General features: G+C 70.6%; 1 protein-coding gene across 1 annotated transcript in view; it reads right to left on the minus strand.

The window, feature by feature from the left end:
- Positions 1–22,179, minus strand: part of LOC125435525 (CLK4 associating serine/arginine rich protein) — a 43,206-nt gene extending 21,027 nt beyond the window's left edge. The window contains exons 1-7 of the mRNA XM_048501720.1: positions 22,157–22,179; positions 10,634–10,779; positions 8,501–8,597; positions 6,571–6,649; positions 6,235–6,308; positions 3,610–3,651; positions 354–578 (exon numbers count right to left, since the gene is read on the minus strand). Coding sequence (XP_048357677.1) covers positions 354–578; positions 3,610–3,651; positions 6,235–6,308; positions 6,571–6,649; positions 8,501–8,597; positions 10,634–10,779; positions 22,157–22,179 — 686 coding nt within the window. The remainder of the gene's footprint in view (positions 1–353; positions 579–3,609; positions 3,652–6,234; positions 6,309–6,570; positions 6,650–8,500; positions 8,598–10,633; positions 10,780–22,156) is intronic.
- Positions 22,180–23,087: the final 908 nt, after the last annotated feature.

Consider the following 23,087-nt stretch of genomic DNA (forward strand, 5'->3'; position numbering starts at 1 on the left):
TGACAACCCTTAGACCAGGGCGGCTCTCCGGTTATTCATGGACTACAATTCCCATCAGCCCCTGCCACCATGGCCAACTGAACATCTGGAGAGCCACAGGTTGCAGACCCCTGACTTAGACCAGTTCCCCTTGTTTCCCAGCACTCCACAGAACCCTGGGCCAAAACGAAAGGAGTCCCCGCCCCCCAGATTCTGCAAAGGCTGCCTGGGGATTGGCTGGCAAGAGCCTCCAATGGAAACGCAGCCACGCCTTCTCGGGGAATGGGAGGGAAAAGTAAGAAATCAACCTTTGACCCCGGAACGGTCTCTGCTTTAAGGTTTAGGAAAGCGAGGCGGGCACGAAAGTTACCGACCGGGAAGAGGCGCTATGACCTGCCGCAGCGCTGCCGGGCTGCACTTGGCCGGAGCGTGCCTTGCCGAGAGAGGGGGGCTTCCGGGGGGGTCCTCCGGCTTCGGCGGCGGCGGCTGCTTCCTCATCGCTGCCCCCGAAACTGGTGATGAAGGTGATCTTCTCCTCGTGGCCAGGGGAGGGGGTGCGAGAGCGGGAACGAGACTCGGAAGTGGACTCGGACGGGGACCTGAAGGGGGAAGGAAGAAAGAGGGTGATCGCCGAGAGGCAGGAGCAAAGGGGTCGGCCAGTTCCAGACAAGCGGGGTCTATTTTTGGGAAGAGAATCCTTGAGACCCGACATAGTTTCTTTTCATTCATTCATTCATTCATTCATTCATTCATTCATTCATTCATTCATTCATTCGACTTTTATTGTGCCCTATCCCCGCAGGGCTCAAGGCAGGTCACAACACCATTTTAAAATATAACCATTAACATTCAAACAATAAGTATAATTGGGGTGCTGTGTGGTTTTTTGGGCTGTGTGGCCGTGTTCTAGCAGCATTCTTTCCTGATGTTTTGCCTGCATCTGATCTTCTGAAGATGCCAGCCACAGATGCAGGCGAAACGTCAGAAGGAAAGAGTGCTGCTAGAACACGGCCATACAGCCCGGAAACCACACAACACCCCAGTGATTCCGGCCGTGAAAGACTTCGACAATAAATATAATTGGTTGTTGTGGGTTTTCTGGGCTGTGTGGCCGTGGTCTGGTAGATCTTGTTCCTAACATTTCGCCTGCAGACTGGACAGAGTGTGTAACAGACTTCCCTCTGTGATACATCTCTGAAAATGCCAGCCACAGATGCAGGTGAAACGTTAGGAACAAGATCTACCAGACCACGGCCACGCAGCCTGGAAAACCCACCAGAACCAGTTGAATCCAGCCGTGAAAGTCTTCGACAGTACAATAAATATAATACTAATACAAAAATGTACTATGACAATTAAACCAACATAAAAACAAGTTTTTAAAAGAAGATGGCGATACGAACCACTCTTTACCCCCTCCCACGCCCTTCCCCCTAGGAGGCCAAATGAAGATGACGTGTCTTATTCAAATTCAATCTTAATTATTTATTAAAACATTTATAACCCACCTTGACCCATGAGGAAAGGCAAGATATAAATGTTTCAGCAAAAATTTAAATAAACATGGAAACCAAGAGTACGCATTCAGGATTGCCTGACAGTTAACACTAATACATCTATAAAACACTTCCAAAGACCAAAACAGGACCATTTACAATTTTTACAACTGCCCTGTGAGGTAGGCAGGCTTATCAGCTTCATACAGGAGGTGGGAAACTGAAACCTGACAAACAGTGACTTGCCCAAGGCCACCCTAATCAATCTGTGGCAGAGGCAAGGTCTCAACGAAGCTTATTCCCGAGTCCGGGTATTTTCTTACCCTCCACCCCCATACATCTGACAAAACTGACTGGCATTAAGTGGCCTTCAAGGGGACATTTGCGCTTAAGGGGGCATTTGCGCTTAAGTGTCAAGCAAGCACTTGGATAGACCAACCTGGCACTCTTTGCAAGAAAGCCAGGAATCAGACAGGGTTAAATGCTCTGCTGAAGCAATCTACTTTTGGTCCCCTCTTGAGGCACGGAGCACATAAAACGGTCTTGCCTCCAGGGGGCAGCACAGGTCGGGTTTGTAGCACTGCAGTTCAAAGGACTGTGAATATTCTGTGTGCCAAACACCACTGTTCTCTTGCAACACAATAAAGCAGAGGAGTACCGGGGGTGGGGGGAGAATGGCACCCGGGGGCAACACCTGCTCCGGGCGCCCCTCCACACCCCTGCCCCTCTTACCTTTGCAAGCCTGCAGGGAGGCAGCGGGAAAGGTGGGGGGAGCAGCGGGCGGCTCAGGCGGGCGCTGCAGCAGTAGGCCAGCTCCTGCCCTCCAGGGGCTGGCTTGCTGCCATGGCACCCGCCTGGGCTGCCCGCCACTGGGCCCTGCCCTCCCCAGCCTCCTTGGGAAGGGCACAAGCTGGCCTGCAGGGAGGCCGGAGGGGTGGGGTTCAGCAGCGGGCGGCTTGGGCAGGCATTGCGGCAGCAGACCAGCTCCTGCCTGAGAGCCGGTCTCCCTGTCAGCAGAGGGCAGGAGCGGCCTCAGGCACCTGCCTGAGCTGCTTGCTGTTGAGCCGCGGCCACAGGTGGCTCAGGCGGGTGCCGCAGCTGCAGCCGGTCTCCCTGTCAGCAAGGAGGCCAGGGAGTGCAGGAGCCGCCAGGCACCTGAAGCAGGTGAGCACAGCCCTGGCATGGAGGGACCCGCCCGGTGCCCCCCCCATGTGATCAAATGGTGTGCACCCAGGGACATAAGATACCCCATGTCGCTATTAGTGGTATGTCCCTGCAATAAAGCCACTAGCTGCTCCTTTCCCAGTAACCCAGCATGGATCTAAGTCACATCCTACAAGTTCAGCTACGTTCCTGGGGGCTTATCAAAAAAATGTTCCACCTCCAGGTACAGAGAAAAGAACTTCCTGTCCACAAAATCGCTCGCCCTGACCTTATGCATTATGAAATGAACTCTGTGCACCACTTTCTCCCACTGAACATAAGCCCAACTCCTTCTCGAGATTTTTCTAGGAAAATAAAGGGTGCAAATACAGGGTGGTTGTCCCTGGCCCCTCTATGATCTGGCTGGCCTCCACTGGGGCCAGGGCTTTCACGGCCCTGGCCCCTGCCTGGTGGAACAGCCTCCCTCCATCTTCCCGGACCCTGCAGGACCTTGGTGAGTTCCGCAGGGTCTGTAAAACTGAGCTGTTCCGCCGGGCTTTCGGGGGGGGGGGGGAGCTGCTGAGGGTGCCCCCTGCTTCCTACCCCGTTTTTTAATTACGTGGCCCATTCTAATGAGGGGCCTTTTAGGTTCCCCAGGAGGGTTTAGTTTCAGTTCTCGGATGCTGGTTTTATATAGTAATGCTGTAATGCTGTTTTAATGGTTTTAGTAATACTACAGAGCTTATATTATATTTGTATTAGTTTTTAACTTATGCTCTGTCTGCTTATGTTCCTTTTGTACACTGCCCTGAGCCCTTTGGGGGAGGGCGGTATATAAATCCAATAATAAATTACAAAACAAATAAATATTCCTTATTTCAGGTTGATGGCAGAGGGAATAATAACCCAGCTTTGAAAAGCTCTTGAGCGACTCAGTCCATCAGAAGAAAATGCCAAGGGTAGCCAAGGGGAATGGCTGGGAACTACTCACCGTTTGTAGGGATCATAAGTGGGGCTATCCCTCCGGGCATAGCTGCAAAGACAGAAGGTATGAGGACAGAAGTTGATGACGCTCTGATAATGCTAAAGGCATTGTGGGAGGGCACGGGAAAGGCTATCGCTGAGCTCTCGAGTAAGCCACTCTGGCCCTGTTTGGCCACTGTTAACACACGCTCGTGCCCAACTTCCTCGGGGTCAGGCCCCCACTAAGCACCCTTCCTCCGCCAAACAATGGGATAAGGGTTTGTCAAGAGCACCTCCTCAGGGGGCTCAGCCGGCCCCCACCTCCACTGCCTCCCGTTCTCAGGTAAGATCAGCAAATACCTGCCCCATCTCTGTCCCCGCCATCAATGCCATCAGCCATTAATCTACAGCAGCCATTCTCAACCAGGGTTCCGTGGTACCCTGGGGTTCCGTGAGCATGTCCCAGGGGTACCACGGCAACACTACCGCCTTCCCCCTCATTTTTGTGGTGTCTCCCACCAGCGCCAGCAAGGACATGGAGCTGGCCCATGGGGCAGGGCCTGCCACAAGGTCAGCAGCACCACTCCCAGTGCTACCCTTCACCCTGGGAGGGGAAGGTGGGGGGTGTAGCAAGCAGGGGCAATGGGAGGGGAAGGTGGAGGGTGGCGGCAGGGGTACCGTGAGATATGAAGAGTGAGGTCAAGGGTACCCTGACCTCGAAAAGGTTGGGAAACACTGATCTACAGCATATAAATGAAGCTGCTCTGTTAATCGGCGAGGAAGCAAATAACCAATGCCCCATAACCACGCCACCTCCCTAACAGCCAGAACTGGAGCCAATGGGGCTCCAAGTCTGGCCCAGGTTCTTTTGGACAAGTTCATGTGAAATGCAGCGATTGCGAGGGAATGTAGCATCCAGTGCTCATGTGCAGGACAGCCACTGCAACCAGCCAGGACACGTGAGGCTTCGACACTGAAAGAAGAGAGGGAGAGGACCAGGGCACAGCCATACCATGTTATTAGATCTCACTGCAGCGTTCGACACAGTAGATCATGACCTTTTGGTCCACCGCCTCGCTGATGCCGAAGTTCGAGGGACAGCTTTGTGCTGGATGAACTCGTTTCTCAAAGACCGGGGACAGCAAGTGTCGGGGGAGGAGCGTTCCAGGCGTCACCCCCTTGTGTGCGGGGTGCCACAGGGGGCAATCCTTTCCCCGGTGCTTTTAAACAACTATATGCACCCCCTGGCCCAGGGGTCTGCAACCTGTGGCTCTCCAGATGTTCATGGACTACAATTCCCATCAGCCCCTGCCAGCATCGGCTGATGGGAATTGTAGTCCAAGAACATCTGGAGAGCTGCAGGCTACAGACCCTTGCCCTGGCCGAACTGGTCCAGAGTTTTGGGTGGCGGTGTCATCAATACGCAGATGACACCCAGCTCCTTTCAAAGGAGGCTCCCCAGCAGAATCTTGAGGCCGTGGCCGGCTGGTTAAGAGCGAGCAGGTTGAAACTGAATCCAGCAAAGACGGAGGTTCTGTGGGTGGGCTGGGGGGGAGATGCCGGCCGACTTTAGCTTGACTGTGCTGGACGGCAAGGTTTTACGTCTGGCCTCGTCATTCAGCAGTCTGGAGCTATTCCGCCAGGCGTTTCTTAGGGGCCGGCCAGGCTGAGATTCACTATTACTGGCCTCCCGCGGGATAGCAGGGATTAAGTCGCCATCGAAATGTCGATTGGTTATGCAGTTGTATTTAAAATATTTATTCTATTTCATTGTATTGATTTTATCTTGTTATTGCCGCCCTGAGCCCTTGAGGGATGGGCGGGGTATAAATCTAAAAATAAAATGAATAAAATGCTTGGGATTGTTTCAAGCTCCTGAATGTGGACATGAAGTCCAGACACACTTCATTGACTCTCACAGTGGAGGCAGAACTGCAAAATGGGTGATGCTGCCACGCCCAGAGGGGATTGCTGTAAGTCCCTCTTCTGCAAGTAGAGCAATCTGCTCCAAGGCCCTTTGTAGGAGGGCTGACTTTACCTAGGGAACTGTCTCCTACAGTCTTGCTCTTTGCCTGATCACACCTGTGGGTGGTTATGGCAGGCTTTGGAGATCAAAAGGGTGGCCCCTCCTTGAGGGAATTAATTGACTTTGTAAGACAGCTGGGAGGTAAGGGGAGGAAGCCTGTGTTACATTTGTTTTCTCCCTAAGTCTTCGTGGCTGGGAGTGTTATTTTTGTTTGAGCGAAATCTTGAACGTTGAGAGCTGATGATTTTGACCTTGGGAGTTCTGTCAATAAATCTGTGAACTTTGTTTGGACAACGAAGTCCGGAGCTGTGTTTGTGTCTGCAAAAATCCCTGTTCGCAGGAGAGACCTTCGGCTCGTCCTCAGCAATCGAACTGCTGTGCCTCCCTGGCTGGGCTTCCTAGAGTGTCGGGAACGCATGAGAGGAGGGTGTGCGAGCAAGCAATTCCACACGCCCTCCCACTGAGAAAGGGACTCACTTGCGGGGGTTGGCCTGTGTGCTTCCCTCCTGGCACACCCAAGAGTCAGAAAAACCAAAGCACCCGGCTGCCCGTGTTATGGCAGGAAATAAGTGACATGGCCTGTGGGCACACAAATCAGTCCCTCTCCGTTTGGCTCAAAAACCTTACCTCGGAGGACTGATCTTCCTGCCTTTCAATCGTTTCTCCCGGAATTCTCGTCTCTGCCGCCGGGAGCGACGGCCCTGGAAAAGAGAAGGCAAAGGACATGACGGGAGCAGCCTTGATGTGACGGAGGCGGAGAAAATCACAACCACTGGAGGATCCGGTCATCCCCGTCCCCTCCCCCCCCCCACACGCAAGGACCCCAGCATCTTAGCCTCTTGTTACAAGTGATCTTCACGGAAGGGAGATGAACGAGACCCTCTTGAAAAACGCAAAGTGCAACAGGGAAGGGAGTGTCTTCAGAACAGCTCGGAAGCACCCGGGGCTCTCAGCTCTCCTCACCGAGTACATGGCCTTCTCTTCCTCCAAAGCTTTGGCGTGTTTGATGGCTTCTGCCTCCTCTTTGTCCTTCCGTAACATCCTTCCAGATGGGAAAAAAAAATTGGGGGAGAGGGAGGCAGAGACTTAGGCTCTTTATACAGGCACCTAGTTAGCCTGCAACTGTTTGCTTCACAGTGGGGGTTTCTCACAGGTTTTTTTGTTTGTTTGTTTACACAGGGATTCTCCTCCTGCAAAGTGTCCCCAGCCACCATGATGATCTCCTTCACTTTCCCCACAAAGGGAGAAGAAAAATCACACTCTAAGACATAGCTGTCAAACTCGCGGCCCTCCAGATATTATGGACCACAGTTCCCATCATCCCCTGCAACGATCATGCTGGCAGGGAATGATGGGAACTGTAGTCCATAACATCTGGAGGGCCGCGAGTTTGACACCTGTGCTCTAAGAGGTTTCAGAAGTCATGGGGATTCTCTGATCTGAAGGGAGGTGACTGCCAAAGGGGGTAAATGTGTGCGTAACCAAGCAACAAACCTGAAGGGAATGTACGCTCTATGTCCGTGGTGGCGAACCTCTGGCACTCCAGATGTTATGGACTACAATTCCCATCAGCCCCTGCCAGCATGGCCAATTGACTGTGCTGGTAGGGGCTGATGGGAATTGTAGTCCATAACATCTGGAGTGCCAAAGGTTCACCACCACTGCCTATGTGAAGGAGATCACAAGTTCACAAATGGTCTTAATCTGGAGCAGTGGCATAGTGCCAAAGGGGTAGGGGGCGTGGCATGGCCGGGGCGCAGGGCACACACATGCCCTGGGCGCAGTGCCCCCTGGCTACGGCTCTGATCTGGGGAGTCTCTTTAAAAAGGAACCCTTTAAGTATCCCACCACCTGCTAGCACATTGAATATGTTCATGCTCACTTTGTGCCTCAAAGGGTAGCAAGCTTCACAATCAACACTTCTTTCAACTCCTTTTACAATCAAGGGCCTGGCGGCACCTTAAAAGACTGGAAATTTTTAAAAATTCAATCATAATAGAAACCTGACTGGCCTTAAGGTATCCTAAGATACTGGCACTGAGCGTGGCTCCGCCCCACAACATTACTGGTAATTATTTTAAATTTATTTCGGAAAATATTTTAGGGCAGTGGAAAACACCACATCAGTTTCAAGGCAGTATGAAAAAGGTATTTCCTTTGGTCTGTCTCACCCCCGCCCCCCAATAGTTGAGGCAAGTGATCACAAACTATCTCAAAGAAAGGGTTCGTCATTCTACAAGCGCCAGGCAAAGGGAAGGTGTTCCAAACTCCATGATCACTTTCTACCTGTTGGTTCTGGTGGGTTTTCAGAGCTGTGTGGCCGTGGTCTGGTGGATCTTGTTCCTAACGTTTCGCCTGCATCTGTGGCTGGCACCTTCAGAGGTGTATCACAGAGGGAAGTCTGTTACACACTGTGAAACGTTAGGAACAAGATCCACCAGACCACGGCCACACAGCCCGGAAAACCCACCAGAACCAGTTGAATCCGGCCGTGAAAGCCTTCGACAATACTTTCTACCTAGTTCAGTTCTGACAGAGGGATCTTTGACTCTCGGAAGCTCATAACCTTGAACACCTGGTTGGACTCTAAATCTTGCTACCGGACTCACATCAGGCTCTGCTGTTACTGTGTACTAACAGGGCTACCCTCTGAAACTGTTTTCTTCATGTCATCCAGCTCTGTTATGTTAACAGCCAGGAAGATAACGAGACCAAATATGCCCGGCAAGCTAGAAGACTAACCCGCTGCCCGGCATGTCACCAACGAAGCGCGTGACAAAAGATACGGAGGTGCCAGCACACAAACTCGTCTTGGACATCTCAATTCAATGTTTATTAGCCATAGGCCATATACATATAAATCTTGGACATCTCAGTGGCCCAGGCCCCTTACCGGACAAAATCTCCTTCCGCCATGCCGTAGGTGGTCGCCTGCTTATTCAGGTCAGCCACTTGCTCCTGGTTCAGCTCATCTACATCGACTTCGACATCTGCAAGCAAAACGAGAACACCAGTTGGCGACTGTGCTCCCGGAAACTCCCACGTACCGGCCGGCGTCGGCAGTCCCCTCCCCACGTCAGACCCAGAGGGCTGCTGCCAACCACAGAACTTCCACTACGACAAAATCAGCTTCTGATGATGTCCCTCCAATCGCTCCCCACCCAGTGGCGGAGCTACAAGGGGATGGGGGGGTGTATGCAGAGGTGGGATCCAGCAGGTTCTCACAGGTTGCCGAGAGTAGGTTACTCATTATTTGTGTGTGCCGAGAGGGGGTTACTAATTGGTGATTTTGCCACGTGGTTTTTGCCTGAGTTATGCCCCTCCTCTCAGCAGTAGCGCCCAGAACTTGGAGCAGTCTAGCAGGAGGTGCACCGGTTTTCGTTTCCCACCCAAGGACCAACGCAGCGGCTGCGTCCTTGCCACAGCCCCGCCCAGAAATGCCCCGCCCCTGAATGCCTGGCCACGTCCCCGTCATGCCACGCCCCTGAATGCCTGGCCACGTCCCCTTCGTGCCCTGCCCAGCCCCATTGGCGCTACGCCACAGTTTGAATCCCACCACCATGGGAACCTGTTACTAAAATTTTTGGATCCCACCACTGGGTGTACGTTGCACGGGGTGCGAAAATCGCCCCCTGACCCCGACCTCCTCGCCCCGCCCCACTGGCCTGTTTTCTGCCGGTAGAAAGCTGTTTTCTGCAGCTGGAAAAGGTAAAATACAGAGTGCGCCCTGGGCACCTTCCTGCCCAGCTGCGGCCATGTGCCCACCACTGTGCGGAAGTTCCCTGCCAGTGAACGGGACTGAGCCGCCTGGAAGAGCTCCCCTGCTGGGGCAGACCCCCAATCTGCAGGGCACCAATAAGGTGACTGAACGGCTTACAGGGAAACGTTGTTCTGACCACTTGGGGATCCATCAGGCCATAAAACAGGACTGAAAGAGCTGCTTGGGAAAGAGTCCAAGGATTTGTACGTGTACCTGCTGGGCTTTTGACGTTTGTAACAGCAGAATTCCATTCGCCTGCACAAACAGCTTTGGAGGTTCCCTTCTCCGTGAAAAAGCGCTTCCCGTGCAGCAAGAGGGGTGGCCGCTGCTGTCTGTATGGGACCCTGCAGCCCCCTTTCCCCCACACCCATCTGGACACCCTAGCCTAGTCATGAGGTTGCCTGTGGAGCCCACTGGAAGGAAAATATGCTCTCAGCACAGCACATGGTCCACAGCTAATCTCAAACACGCTAATAAACACTTCCTGCTCAAGGGAATGGCAAGAATCTCTAGTTAAGGAGACAGCGGCAGCATCGCCAGACCTCGGCATAATTAACACCTTGTGAAGGACAACAGGAAGCCAATGGGGGGGGGGGGCTGACGGCTGTAGGACAGAGGTGCATTCTGGTTAAAGGGAAGTGGTAGCAAGTGACTCCGAGACAAGGCTCTTGGGTGCCAGAAGATTGATCCTCCTCTCAAAATAGAATGTTCCTTACAGCAAAGAACGGGCTTAGGTGCAGGGACTCACACCTGGTTGTAGGGAGGGGAGCAGAGATCTTCACCTTCTGATACATTAATGAACCTCGTCCTTTCCTTTTGTTTTCCTTCAATGCTTGTAACTGTAGCTAGCTAGGAGCAGCCCTCCCCAGCAGGAGGGGGTGGCAGGTGGCTGAGGACTATCACTGTGCTGGCCTCGAGATGCTCAACTCCCAAGCATCTCTCTTTCCACTGTGTTATTCACACGTTCCCTGGGAAACAGGGAGGGGGGATTTGTGGTGGGAACTCTGGAGGGATAAAGGCAACAGTCTTGCCGTTGTTTGGAAGAACTGGCTTTCATCCATAAAGACTTCTGATCCAGCATCCAGAGTCTGCTTATTGACTTCAGTCTCAAAACCTGACAAGAGGTGAGCACTCCGTGCGGTTCAAGCACACTGCAGGGCTGGAAGCAGACACGCCACACCGAGAGACGAGGGGACACGTTGCCCATGTGCCCCTGGGCTTCATAAAAGCCAACCCCAAACAGCAAAGAGATCTCGGGAGACGTACCTATGTCGGGGATGACTTCGTCCTCATCGGTGTTGCTGTCCTCCTCGGAGTCATCTTCGTCTGCTCGTTTCTCGGGCGGGTTCTCGAGTTCTGCCACCGTGCTGTCCTCGTACGTGTAGCCAATGGACGCCTTTTTCTCCGCTAACCTAGTTTGGAGGAACACAGTCGGTCAAACACCTGTCTGACGGAGCTTGTGGGGTGGGGCACCTCTGTCCGGCATCTGTGCTCTGCCCAAGAGCTGCTTCCGGCTCCCTTTGTAGCCTAGCAGTCGGGTCTAGACTGGATTTTCTAACAGCAGAACAGAGCCTTCCAGCCTCCTTCCCACTGCAACCCACTCATCTGGGGAAAATGCTAATCCTGGAAGAATGGACATGAGAGGAGGCTGTAGTGGGAAGGGGGAAGAAATCAGTCGAATTTGCCAGTTTAGCCTGCATCCAATAGCTCACAGGTGTCAAACTCGTGGCCCTCCAGATGTTATGAACTACAGTTCCCATCATCCCCTGCCAGCATGATGCTGGCAGGGAATGATGGGAACTGTAGTCCATAACATCTGGAGGGCCGTGAGTCTGACACCTATGCAATAGCTGGAATGTGCCCAAAAACCTAGGGCAGGGGAAAGAGAAAGCAACACTCAAGCCTATGAAATCTAGCTTGGTATGAAGCAGTGTTATCAGTAGAATTCAGACAAACCTTTCAAAGAAAGTCAGATGGAGTTTTGATCAAAGTATCGAGACAGTGAGATATTAACGTGAACAACAAAAAAAACTTTGGGCAAACAATCTTCCCCAGCAAACTGGATGCACAAGTTCACTGGCTATGGCACAGGTGCCAAACTCGCGCCCCTCCAGATGTTATGGACTACAGTTCCCATCATCCCCTGCCAGCTGGCATGGGATTCCCCCCACCCCCCCCCCCCCCCACCCCCCCCCCCCCCCACCCCCCCCCCCCCCCACCCCCCCCCCCCCCCACCCCCCCCCCCCCCCACCCCCCCCCCCCCCCACCCCCCCCCCCCCCCACCCCCCCCCCCCCCCACCCCCCCCCCCCCCCACCCCCCCCCCCCCCCACCCCCCCCCCCCCCCACCCCCCCCCCCCCCCACCCCCCCCCCCCCCCACCCCCCCCCCCCCCCACCCCCCCCCCCCCCCACCCCCCCCCCCCCCCACCCCCCCCCCCCCCCACCCCCCCCCCCCCCCACCCCCCCCCCCCCCCACCCCCCCCCCCCCCCACCCCCCCCCCCCCCCACCCCCCCCCCCCCCCACCCCCCCCCCCCCCCACCCCCCCCCCCCCCCACCCCCCCCCCCCCCCACCCCCCCCCCCCCCCACCCCCCCCCCCCCCCACCCCCCCCCCCCCCCACCCCCCCCCCCCCCCACCCCCCCCCCCCCCCACCCCCCCCCCCCCCCACCCCCCCCCCCCCCCACCCCCCCCCCCCCCCACCCCCCCCCCCCCCCACCCCCCCCCCCCCCCACCCCCCCCCCCCCCCACCCCCCCCCCCCCCCACCCCCCCCCCCCCCCACCCCCCCCCCCCCCCACCCCCCCCCCCCCCCACCCCCCCCCCCCCCCACCCCCCCCCCCCCCCACCCCCCCCCCCCCCCACCCCCCCCCCCCCCCACCCCCCCCCCCCCCCACCCCCCCCCCCCCCCACCCCCCCCCCCCCCCACCCCCCCCCCCCCCCACCCCCCCCCCCCCCCACCCCCCCCCCCCCCCACCCCCCCCCCCCCCCACCCCCCCCCCCCCCCACCCCCCCCCCCCCCCACCCCCCCCCCCCCCCACCCCCCCCCCCCCCCACCCCCCCCCCCCCCCACCCCCCCCCCCCCCCACCCCCCCCCCCCCCCACCCCCCCCCCCCCCCACCCCCCCCCCCCCCCACCCCCCCCCCCCCCCACCCCCCCCCCCCCCCACCCCCCCCCCCCCCCACCCCCCCCCCCCCCCACCCCCCCCCCCCCCCACCCCCCCCCCCCCCCACCCCCCCCCCCCCCCACCCCCCCCCCCCCCCACCCCCCCCCCCCCCCACCCCCCCCCCCCCCCACCCCCCCCCCCCCCCACCCCCCCCCCCCCCCACCCCCCCCCCCCCCCACCCCCCCCCCCCCCCACCCCCCCCCCCCCCCACCCCCCCCCCCCCCCACCCCCCCCCCCCCCCACCCCCCCCCCCCCCCACCCCCCCCCCCCCCCACCCCCCCCCCCCCCCACCCCCCCCCCCCCCCACCCCCCCCCCCCCCCACCCCCCCCCCCCCCCACCCCCCCCCCCCCCCACCCCCCCCCCCCCCCACCCCCCCCCCCCCCCACCCCCCCCCCCCCCCACCCCCCCCCCCCCCCACCCCCCCCCCCCCCCACCCCCCCCCCCCCCCACCCCCCCCCCCCCCCACCCCCCCCCCCCCCCACCCCCCCCCCCCCCCACCCCCCCCCCCCCCCACCCCCCCCCCCCCCCACCCCCCCCCCCCCCCACCCCCCCCCCCCCCCACCCCCCCCCCCCCCCACCCCCCCCCCCCCCCACCCCCCCCCCCCCCCACCCCCCCCCCCCCCCACCCCCCCCCCCCCCCACCCCCCCCCCCCCCCACCCCCCCCCCCCCCCACCCCCCCCCCCCCCCACCCCCCCCCCCCCCCACCCCCCCCCCCCCCCACCCCCCCCCCCCCCCACCCCCCCCCCCCCCCACCCCCCCCCCCCCCCACCCCCCCCCCCCCCCACCCCCCCCCCCCCCCACCCCCCCCCCCCCCCACCCCCCCCCCCCCCCACCCCCCCCCCCCCCCACCCCCCCCCCCCCCCACCCCCCCCCCCCCCCACCCCCCCCCCCCCCCACCCCCCCCCCCCCCCACCCCCCCCCCCCCCCACCCCCCCCCCCCCCCACCCCCCCCCCCCCCCACCCCCCCCCCCCCCCACCCCCCCCCCCCCCCACCCCCCCCCCCCCCCACCCCCCCCCCCCCCCACCCCCCCCCCCCCCCACCCCCCCCCCCCCCCACCCCCCCCCCCCCCCACCCCCCCCCCCCCCCACCCCCCCCCCCCCCCACCCCCCCCCCCCCCCACCCCCCCCCCCCCCCACCCCCCCCCCCCCCCACCCCCCCCCCCCCCCACCCCCCCCCCCCCCCACCCCCCCCCCCCCCCACCCCCCCCCCCCCCCACCCCCCCCCCCCCCCACCCCCCCCCCCCCCCACCCCCCCCCCCCCCCACCCCCCCCCCCCCCCACCCCCCCCCCCCCCCACCCCCCCCCCCCCCCACCCCCCCCCCCCCCCACCCCCCCCCCCCCCCACCCCCCCCCCCCCCCACCCCCCCCCCCCCCCACCCCCCCCCCCCCCCACCCCCCCCCCCCCCCACCCCCCCCCCCCCCCACCCCCCCCCCCCCCCACCCCCCCCCCCCCCCACCCCCCCCCCCCCCCACCCCCCCCCCCCCCCACCCCCCCCCCCCCCCACCCCCCCCCCCCCCCACCCCCCCCCCCCCCCACCCCCCCCCCCCCCCACCCCCCCCCCCCCCCACCCCCCCCCCCCCCCACCCCCCCCCCCCCCCACCCCCCCCCCCCCCCACCCCCCCCCCCCCCCACCCCCCCCCCCCCCCACCCCCCCCCCCCCCCACCCCCCCCCCCCCCCACCCCCCCCCCCCCCCACCCCCCCCCCCCCCCACCCCCCCCCCCCCCCACCCCCCCCCCCCCCCACCCCCCCCCCCCCCCACCCCCCCCCCCCCCCACCCCCCCCCCCCCCCACCCCCCCCCCCCCCCACCCCCCCCCCCCCCCACCCCCCCCCCCCCCCACCCCCCCCCCCCCCCACCCCCCCCCCCCCCCACCCCCCCCCCCCCCCACCCCCCCCCCCCCCCACCCCCCCCCCCCCCCACCCCCCCCCCCCCCCACCCCCCCCCCCCCCCACCCCCCCCCCCCCCCACCCCCCCCCCCCCCCACCCCCCCCCCCCCCCACCCCCCCCCCCCCCCACCCCCCCCCCCCCCCACCCCCCCCCCCCCCCACCCCCCCCCCCCCCCACCCCCCCCCCCCCCCACCCCCCCCCCCCCCCACCCCCCCCCCCCCCCACCCCCCCCCCCCCCCACCCCCCCCCCCCCCCACCCCCCCCCCCCCCCACCCCCCCCCCCCCCCACCCCCCCCCCCCCCCACCCCCCCCCCCCCCCACCCCCCCCCCCCCCCACCCCCCCCCCCCCCCACCCCCCCCCCCCCCCACCCCCCCCCCCCCCCACCCCCCCCCCCCCCCACCCCCCCCCCCCCCCACCCCCCCCCCCCCCCACCCCCCCCCCCCCCCACCCCCCCCCCCCCCCACCCCCCCCCCCCCCCACCCCCCCCCCCCCCCACCCCCCCCCCCCCCCACCCCCCCCCCCCCCCACCCCCCCCCCCCCCCACCCCCCCCCCCCCCCACCCCCCCCCCCCCCCACCCCCCCCCCCCCCCACCCCCCCCCCCCCCCACCCCCCCCCCCCCCCACCCCCCCCCCCCCCCACCCCCCCCCCCCCCCACCCCCCCCCCCCCCCACCCCCCCCCCCCCCCACCCCCCCCCCCCCCCACCCCCCCCCCCCCCCACCCCCCCCCCCCCCCACCCCCCCCCCCCCCCACCCCCCCCCCCCCCCACCCCCCCCCCCCCCCACCCCCCCCCCCCCCCACCCCCCCCCCCCCCCACCCCCCCCCCCCCCCACCCCCCCCCCCCCCCACCCCCCCCCCCCCCCACCCCCCCCCCCCCCCACCCCCCCCCCCCCCCACCCCCCCCCCCCCCCACCCCCCCCCCCCCCCACCCCCCCCCCCCCCCACCCCCCCCCCCCCCCACCCCCCCCCCCCCCCACCCCCCCCCCCCCCCACCCCCCCCCCCCCCCACCCCCCCCCCCCCCCACCCCCCCCCCCCCCCACCCCCCCCCCCCCCCACCCCCCCCCCCCCCCACCCCCCCCCCCCCCCACCCCCCCCCCCCCCCACCCCCCCCCCCCCCCACCCCCCCCCCCCCCCACCCCCCCCCCCCCCCACCCCCCCCCCCCCCCACCCCCCCCCCCCCCCACCCCCCCCCCCCCCCACCCCCCCCCCCCCCCACCCCCCCCCCCCCCCACCCCCCCCCCCCCCCACCCCCCCCCCCCCCCACCCCCCCCCCCCCCCACCCCCCCCCCCCCCCACCCCCCCCCCCCCCCACCCCCCCCCCCCCCCACCCCCCCCCCCCCCCACCCCCCCCCCCCCCCACCCCCCCCCCCCCCCACCCCCCCCCCCCCCCACCCCCCCCCCCCCCCACCCCCCCCCCCCCCCACCCCCCCCCCCCCCCACCCCCCCCCCCCCCCACCCCCCCCCCCCCCCACCCCCCCCCCCCCCCACCCCCCCCCCCCCCCACCCCCCCCCCCCCCCACCCCCCCCCCCCCCCACCCCCCCCCCCCCCCACCCCCCCCCCCCCCCACCCCCCCCCCCCCCCACCCCCCCCCCCCCCCACCCCCCCCCCCCCCCACCCCCCCCCCCCCCCACCCCCCCCCCCCCCCACCCCCCCCCCCCCCCACCCCCCCCCCCCCCCACCCCCCCCCCCCCCCACCCCCCCCCCCCCCCACCCCCCCCCCCCCCCACCCCCCCCCCCCCCCACCCCCCCCCCCCCCCACCCCCCCCCCCCCCCACCCCCCCCCCCCCCCACCCCCCCCCCCCCCCACCCCCCCCCCCCCCCACCCCCCCCCCCCCCCACCCCCCCCCCCCCCCACCCCCCCCCCCCCCCACCCCCCCCCCCCCCCACCCCCCCCCCCCCCCACCCCCCCCCCCCCCCACCCCCCCCCCCCCCCACCCCCCCCCCCCCCCACCCCCCCCCCCCCCCACCCCCCCCCCCCCCCACCCCCCCCCCCCCCCACCCCCCCCCCCCCCCACCCCCCCCCCCCCCCACCCCCCCCCCCCCCCACCCCCCCCCCCCCCCACCCCCCCCCCCCCCCACCCCCCCCCCCCCCCACCCCCCCCCCCCCCCACCCCCCCCCCCCCCCACCCCCCCCCCCCCCCACCCCCCCCCCCCCCCACCCCCCCCCCCCCCCACCCCCCCCCCCCCCCACCCCCCCCCCCCCCCACCCCCCCCCCCCCCCACCCCCCCCCCCCCCCACCCCCCCCCCCCCCCACCCCCCCCCCCCCCCACCCCCCCCCCCCCCCACCCCCCCCCCCCCCCACCCCCCCCCCCCCCCACCCCCCCCCCCCCCCACCCCCCCCCCCCCCCACCCCCCCCCCCCCCCACCCCCCCCCCCCCCCACCCCCCCCCCCCCCCACCCCCCCCCCCCCCCACCCCCCCCCCCCCCCACCCCCCCCCCCCCCCACCCCCCCCCCCCCCCACCCCCCCCCCCCCCCACCCCCCCCCCCCCCCACCCCCCCCCCCCCCCACCCCCCCCCCCCCCCACCCCCCCCCCCCCCCACCCCCCCCCCCCCCCACCCCCCCCCCCCCCCACCCCCCCCCCCCCCCACCCCCCCCCCCCCCCACCCCCCCCCCCCCCCACCCCCCCCCCCCCCCACCCCCCCCCCCCCCCACCCCCCCCCCCCCCCACCCCCCCCCCCCCCCACCCCCCCCCCCCCCCACCCCCCCCCCCCCCCACCCCCCCCCCCCCCCACCCCCCCCCCCCCCCACCCCCCCCCCCCCCCACCCCCCCCCCCCCCCACCCCCCCCCCCCCCCACCCCCCCCCCCCCCCACCCCCCCCCCCCCCCACCCCCCCCCCCCCCCACCCCCCCCCCCCCCCACCCCCCCCCCCCCCCACCCCCCCCCCCCCCCACCCCCCCCCCCCCCCACCCCCCCCCCCCCCCACCCCCCCCCCCCCCCACCCCCCCCCCCCCCCACCCCCCCCCCCCCCCACCCCCCCCCCCCCCCACCCCCCCCCCCCCCCACCCCCCCCCCCCCCCACCCCCCCCCCCCCCCACCCCCCCCCCCCCCCACCCCCCCCCCCCCCCACCCCCCCCCCCCCCCACCCCCCCCCCCCCCCACCCCCCCCCCCCCCCACCCCCCCCCCCCCCCACCCCCCCCCCCCCCCACCCCCCCCCCCCCCCACCCCCCCCCCCCCCCACCCCCCCCCCCCCCCACCCCCCCCCCCCCCCACCCCCCCCCCCCCCCACCCCCCCCCCCCCCCACCCCCCCCCCCCCCCACCCCCCCCCCCCCCCACCCCCCCCCCCCCCCACCCCCCCCCCCCCCCACCCCCCCCCCCCCCCACCCCCCCCCCCCCCCACCCCCCCCCCCCCCCACCCCCCCCCCCCCCCACCCCCCCCCCCCCCCACCCCCCCCCCCCCCCACCCCCCCCCCCCCCCACCCCCCCCCCCCCCCACCCCCCCCCCCCCCCACCCCCCCCCCCCCCCACCCCCCCCCCCCCCCACCCCCCCCCCCCCCCACCCCCCCCCCCCCCCACCCCCCCCCCCCCCCACCCCCCCCCCCCCCCACCCCCCCCCCCCCCCACCCCCCCCCCCCCCCACCCCCCCCCCCCCCCACCCCCCCCCCCCCCCACCCCCCCCCCCCCCCACCCCCCCCCCCCCCCACCCCCCCCCCCCCCCACCCCCCCCCCCCCCCACCCCCCCCCCCCCCCACCCCCCCCCCCCCCCACCCCCCCCCCCCCCCACCCCCCCCCCCCCCCACCCCCCCCCCCCCCCACCCCCCCCCCCCCCCACCCCCCCCCCCCCCCACCCCCCCCCCCCCCCACCCCCCCCCCCCCCCACCCCCCCCCCCCCCCACCCCCCCCCCCCCCCACCCCCCCCCCCCCCCACCCCCCCCCCCCCCCACCCCCCCCCCCCCCCACCCCCCCCCCCCCCCACCCCCCCCCCCCCCCACCCCCCCCCCCCCCCACCCCCCCCCCCCCCCACCCCCCCCCCCCCCCACCCCCCCCCCCCCCCACCCCCCCCCCCCCCCACCCCCCCCCCCCCCCACCCCCCCCCCCCCCCACCCCCCCCCCCCCCCACCCCCCCCCCCCCCCACCCCCCCCCCCCCCCACCCCCCCCCCCCCCCACCCCCCCCCCCCCCCACCCCCCCCCCCCCCCACCCCCCCCCCCCCCCACCCCCCCCCCCCCCCACCCCCCCCCCCCCCCACCCCCCCCCCCCCCCACCCCCCCCCCCCCCCACCCCCCCCCCCCCCCACCCCCCCCCCCCCCCACCCCCCCCCCCCCCCACCCCCCCCCCCCCCCACCCCCCCCCCCCCCCACCCCCCCCCCCCCCCACCCCCCCCCCCCCCCACCCCCCCCCCCCCCCACCCCCCCCCCCCCCCACCCCCCCCCCCCCCCACCCCCCCCCCCCCCCACCCCCCCCCCCCCCCACCCCCCCCCCCCCCCACCCCCCCCCCCCCCCACCCCCCCCCCCCCCCACCCCCCCCCCCCCCCACCCCCCCCCCCCCCCACCCCCCCCCCCCCCCACCCCCCCCCCCCCCCACCCCCCCCCCCCCCCACCCCCCCCCCCCCCCACCCCCCCCCCCCCCCACCCCCCCCCCCCCCCACCCCCCCCCCCCCCCACCCCCCCCCCCCCCCACCCCCCCCCCCCCCCACCCCCCCCCCCCCCCACCCCCCCCCCCCCCCACCCCCCCCCCCCCCCACCCCCCCCCCCCCCCACCCCCCCCCCCCCCCACCCCCCCCCCCCCCCACCCCCCCCCCCCCCCACCCCCCCCCCCCCCCACCCCCCCCCCCCCCCACCCCCCCCCCCCCCCACCCCCCCCCCCCCCCACCCCCCCCCCCCCCCACCCCCCCCCCCCCCCACCCCCCCCCCCCCCCACCCCCCCCCCCCCCCACCCCCCCCCCCCCCCACCCCCCCCCCCCCCCACCCCCCCCCCCCCCCACCCCCCCCCCCCCCCACCCCCCCCCCCCCCCACCCCCCCCCCCCCCCACCCCCCCCCCCCCCCACCCCCCCCCCCCCCCACCCCCCCCCCCCCCCACCCCCCCCCCCCCCCACCCCCCCCCCCCCCCACCCCCCCCCCCCCCCACCCCCCCCCCCCCCCACCCCCCCCCCCCCCCACCCCCCCCCCCCCCCACCCCCCCCCCCCCCCACCCCCCCCCCCCCCCACCCCCCCCCCCCCCCACCCCCCCCCCCCCCCACCCCCCCCCCCCCCCACCCCCCCCCCCCCCCACCCCCCCCCCCCCCCACCCCCCCCCCCCCCCACCCCCCCCCCCCCCCACCCCCCCCCCCCCCCACCCCCCCCCCCCCCCACCCCCCCCCCCCCCCACCCCCCCCCCCCCCCACCCCCCCCCCCCCCCACCCCCCCCCCCCCCCACCCCCCCCCCCCCCCACCCCCCCCCCCCCCCACCCCCCCCCCCCCCCACCCCCCCCCCCCCCCACCCCCCCCCCCCCCCACCCCCCCCCCCCCCCACCCCCCCCCCCCCCCACCCCCCCCCCCCCCCACCCCCCCCCCCCCCCACCCCCCCCCCCCCCCACCCCCCCCCCCCCCCACCCCCCCCCCCCCCCACCCCCCCCCCCCCCCACCCCCCCCCCCCCCCACCCCCCCCCCCCCCCACCCCCCCCCCCCCCCACCCCCCCCCCCCCCCACCCCCCCCCCCCCCCACCCCCCCCCCCCCCCACCCCCCCCCCCCCCCACCCCCCCCCCCCCCCACCCCCCCCCCCCCCCACCCCCCCCCCCCCCCACCCCCCCCCCCCCCCACCCCCCCCCCCCCCCACCCCCCCCCCCCCCCACCCCCCCCCCCCCCCACCCCCCCCCCCCCCCACCCCCCCCCCCCCCCACCCCCCCCCCCCCCCACCCCCCCCCCCCCCCACCCCCCCCCCCCCCCACCCCCCCCCCCCCCCACCCCCCCCCCCCCCCACCCCCCCCCCCCCCCACCCCCCCCCCCCCCCACCCCCCCCCCCCCCCACCCCCCCCCCCCCCCACCCCCCCCCCCCCCCACCCCCCCCCCCCCCCACCCCCCCCCCCCCCCACCCCCCCCCCCCCCCACCCCCCCCCCCCCCCACCCCCCCCCCCCCCCACCCCCCCCCCCCCCCACCCCCCCCCCCCCCCACCCCCCCCCCCCCCCACCCCCCCCCCCCCCCACCCCCCCCCCCCCCCACCCCCCCCCCCCCCCACCCCCCCCCCCCCCCACCCCCCCCCCCCCCCACCCCCCCCCCCCCCCACCCCCCCCCCCCCCCACCCCCCCCCCCCCCCACCCCCCCCCCCCCCCACCCCCCCCCCCCCCCACCCCCCCCCCCCCCCACCCCCCCCCCCCCCCACCCCCCCCCCCCCCCACCCCCCCCCCCCCCCACCCCCCCCCCCCCCCACCCCCCCCCCCCCCCACCCCCCCCCCCCCCCACCCCCCCCCCCCCCCACCCCCCCCCCCCCCCACCCCCCCCCCCCCCCACCCCCCCCCCCCCCCACCCCCCCCCCCCCCCACCCCCCCCCCCCCCCACCCCCCCCCCCCCCCACCCCCCCCCCCCCCCACCCCCCCCCCCCCCCACCCCCCCCCCCCCCCACCCCCCCCCCCCCCCACCCCCCCCCCCCCCCACCCCCCCCCCCCCCCACCCCCCCCCCCCCCCACCCCCCCCCCCCCCCACCCCCCCCCCCCCCCACCCCCCCCCCCCCCCACCCCCCCCCCCCCCCACCCCCCCCCCCCCCCACCCCCCCCCCCCCCCACCCCCCCCCCCCCCCACCCCCCCCCCCCCCCACCCCCCCCCCCCCCCACCCCCCCCCCCCCCCACCCCCCCCCCCCCCCACCCCCCCCCCCCCCCACCCCCCCCCCCCCCCACCCCCCCCCCCCCCCACCCCCCCCCCCCCCCACCCCCCCCCCCCCCCACCCCCCCCCCCCCCCACCCCCCCCCCCCCCCACCCCCCCCCCCCCCCCCCCCCCCCCCCCCCCCCCCCCCCCCCCCCCCTCCCCCCCCACCCCCCCACCCCCCCCCCCTCCCCACCCCCCCCCCCTCCCTCCCCCCCCCCCCCCCTCCCCCCCTCCCCCCCCCCCCCCCCCCCCCCACCCCACCCCACCCCACCCCCCCCCCCCCACACCCCCACCCCCCCCCCCCACCCCCCCCCCCCCCCACCACCCCACCCCTCACAACAAACACCCTGTGAGGTAGGTGGGGCTGAGAGAGCTCCGAGAAGCTGTGACTAGCCCAAGGTCACCCAGCTGGCATGTGTGGGAGTGCACAGACTAATCTGAATTCCCCAGATAAGCCTCCACAGCTCAGACGGCAGAGCTGGGAATCAAACCCGGTTCCTCCAGATTAGATACACGAGCTCTTAACCTCCTACGCTGCTGCTGCTCTATGAACGACTATGGCTTTACCATAGAGTTTCCAGCAAATCTTAGCGCTACAATGTCACTTACTGTATCAACTTCCAGTAAATACAAGAGGATATATATGCGCTCTTTCTCCCTCCTTGCCTGCCTGCCTGCCTGCCTGCCTGCCTGCCTGCCTGCCTCCCTCCCTCCCTCCCTCCCTCAATAACTCTTTAAAAATGTCTCCCATGATGCTTTGCCCCTTCTTGCTGGTTTCCAAGCACTATGGGGCAGCCCTTCAAACGTCCCTTGTAGTTATTTCAGGGTTTTTGCTTTGGTTGCAGCTGGCCCCATGACCCATCTGGATGATGGGAATTTTCTGACCGGTTTGGAGCACCTAACGGTGCCACACCGCCGAGGACTTCGCCCTGCTCCCCGACTTCTCTTCGTACCCCTGCCCCAGCTTGAGCGACATTTTGCTGCCCGGCACGACAGACTTCCCAGACGTGACGGACTCCGAGTTCCTCTTAGACTCTTACTCCCTTCCCTCCGGCATCCCTGCCCCTCTCCCACTTTCCGAGGAGAGCGATCCAGACCGCACCGCCAGCCTGGTGGGCAGCAGCTTGTTTCCCAGCCAGTACAAAGAGGCCGAAGCAAAGGCGGAAATGGAGGCCAAGCTGGCGGCGGCGGCAGGCGCTTCGGCCAACTTGTGAAGGATTGTGATTCGCCGGAGCCTCTTTGGGACGAGGCCTAGCTCTCCATTTCGAACCTTTACCGACCCCAGGGAGCTCTTCCGGAGGGAGACGGGGGATAGGATCCCCGCTGTCGATCTGTTGAGAAGAATTCTGAAGAGGGCGTGGCTGTGGTCTGTACGAGGTACCTCGAGGCCTTCCCTTTGGGAGACAGGCAAGGCATGAATAGAAGGAAAAATTGCACTGCTAGCTCAGCAGGAGCAGACGGTGTCCAGAGACTGGACCTAAGATTTGCTCCGCTGGCATGTCAGCCTCAGTTTTCCTCATCTGTAAAATTGGGCCAGCAATACTGCCTTGCTGTTTAGCAAGGGGGGTTGGATGCTGGGCGAAAGTGTGTCTTGACTCTTACAGTGGGGAGTAAAGCGTTCCCCCCACCCACGTGAAGGTTTGGACAGTGATGCTGCTGTAGTGCAGGGGTCTGCAACCTGTGGCTCTCCAGATGTCTGTGGACTACAAATCCCATCAGCTCCTGCCAGCATGGCCATGCTGGTAGGGCCTGATGGGAATTGTAGTCCATGAACATCTGGAGAGCCGCAGGTTGCAGACCCCTGGTTTAGTGCTTCTGCCCCTGACTTTGTAGATCAGAGGTGGCCAACCTATGGTGCTCCAGATGTTCATGGACTACAATTCC

Source organism: Sphaerodactylus townsendi, linkage group LG06 (genome assembly GCF_021028975.2).
Source record: "Sphaerodactylus townsendi isolate TG3544 linkage group LG06, MPM_Stown_v2.3, whole genome shotgun sequence".
Lineage (NCBI taxonomy): Eukaryota > Metazoa > Chordata > Lepidosauria > Squamata > Sphaerodactylidae > Sphaerodactylus > Sphaerodactylus townsendi.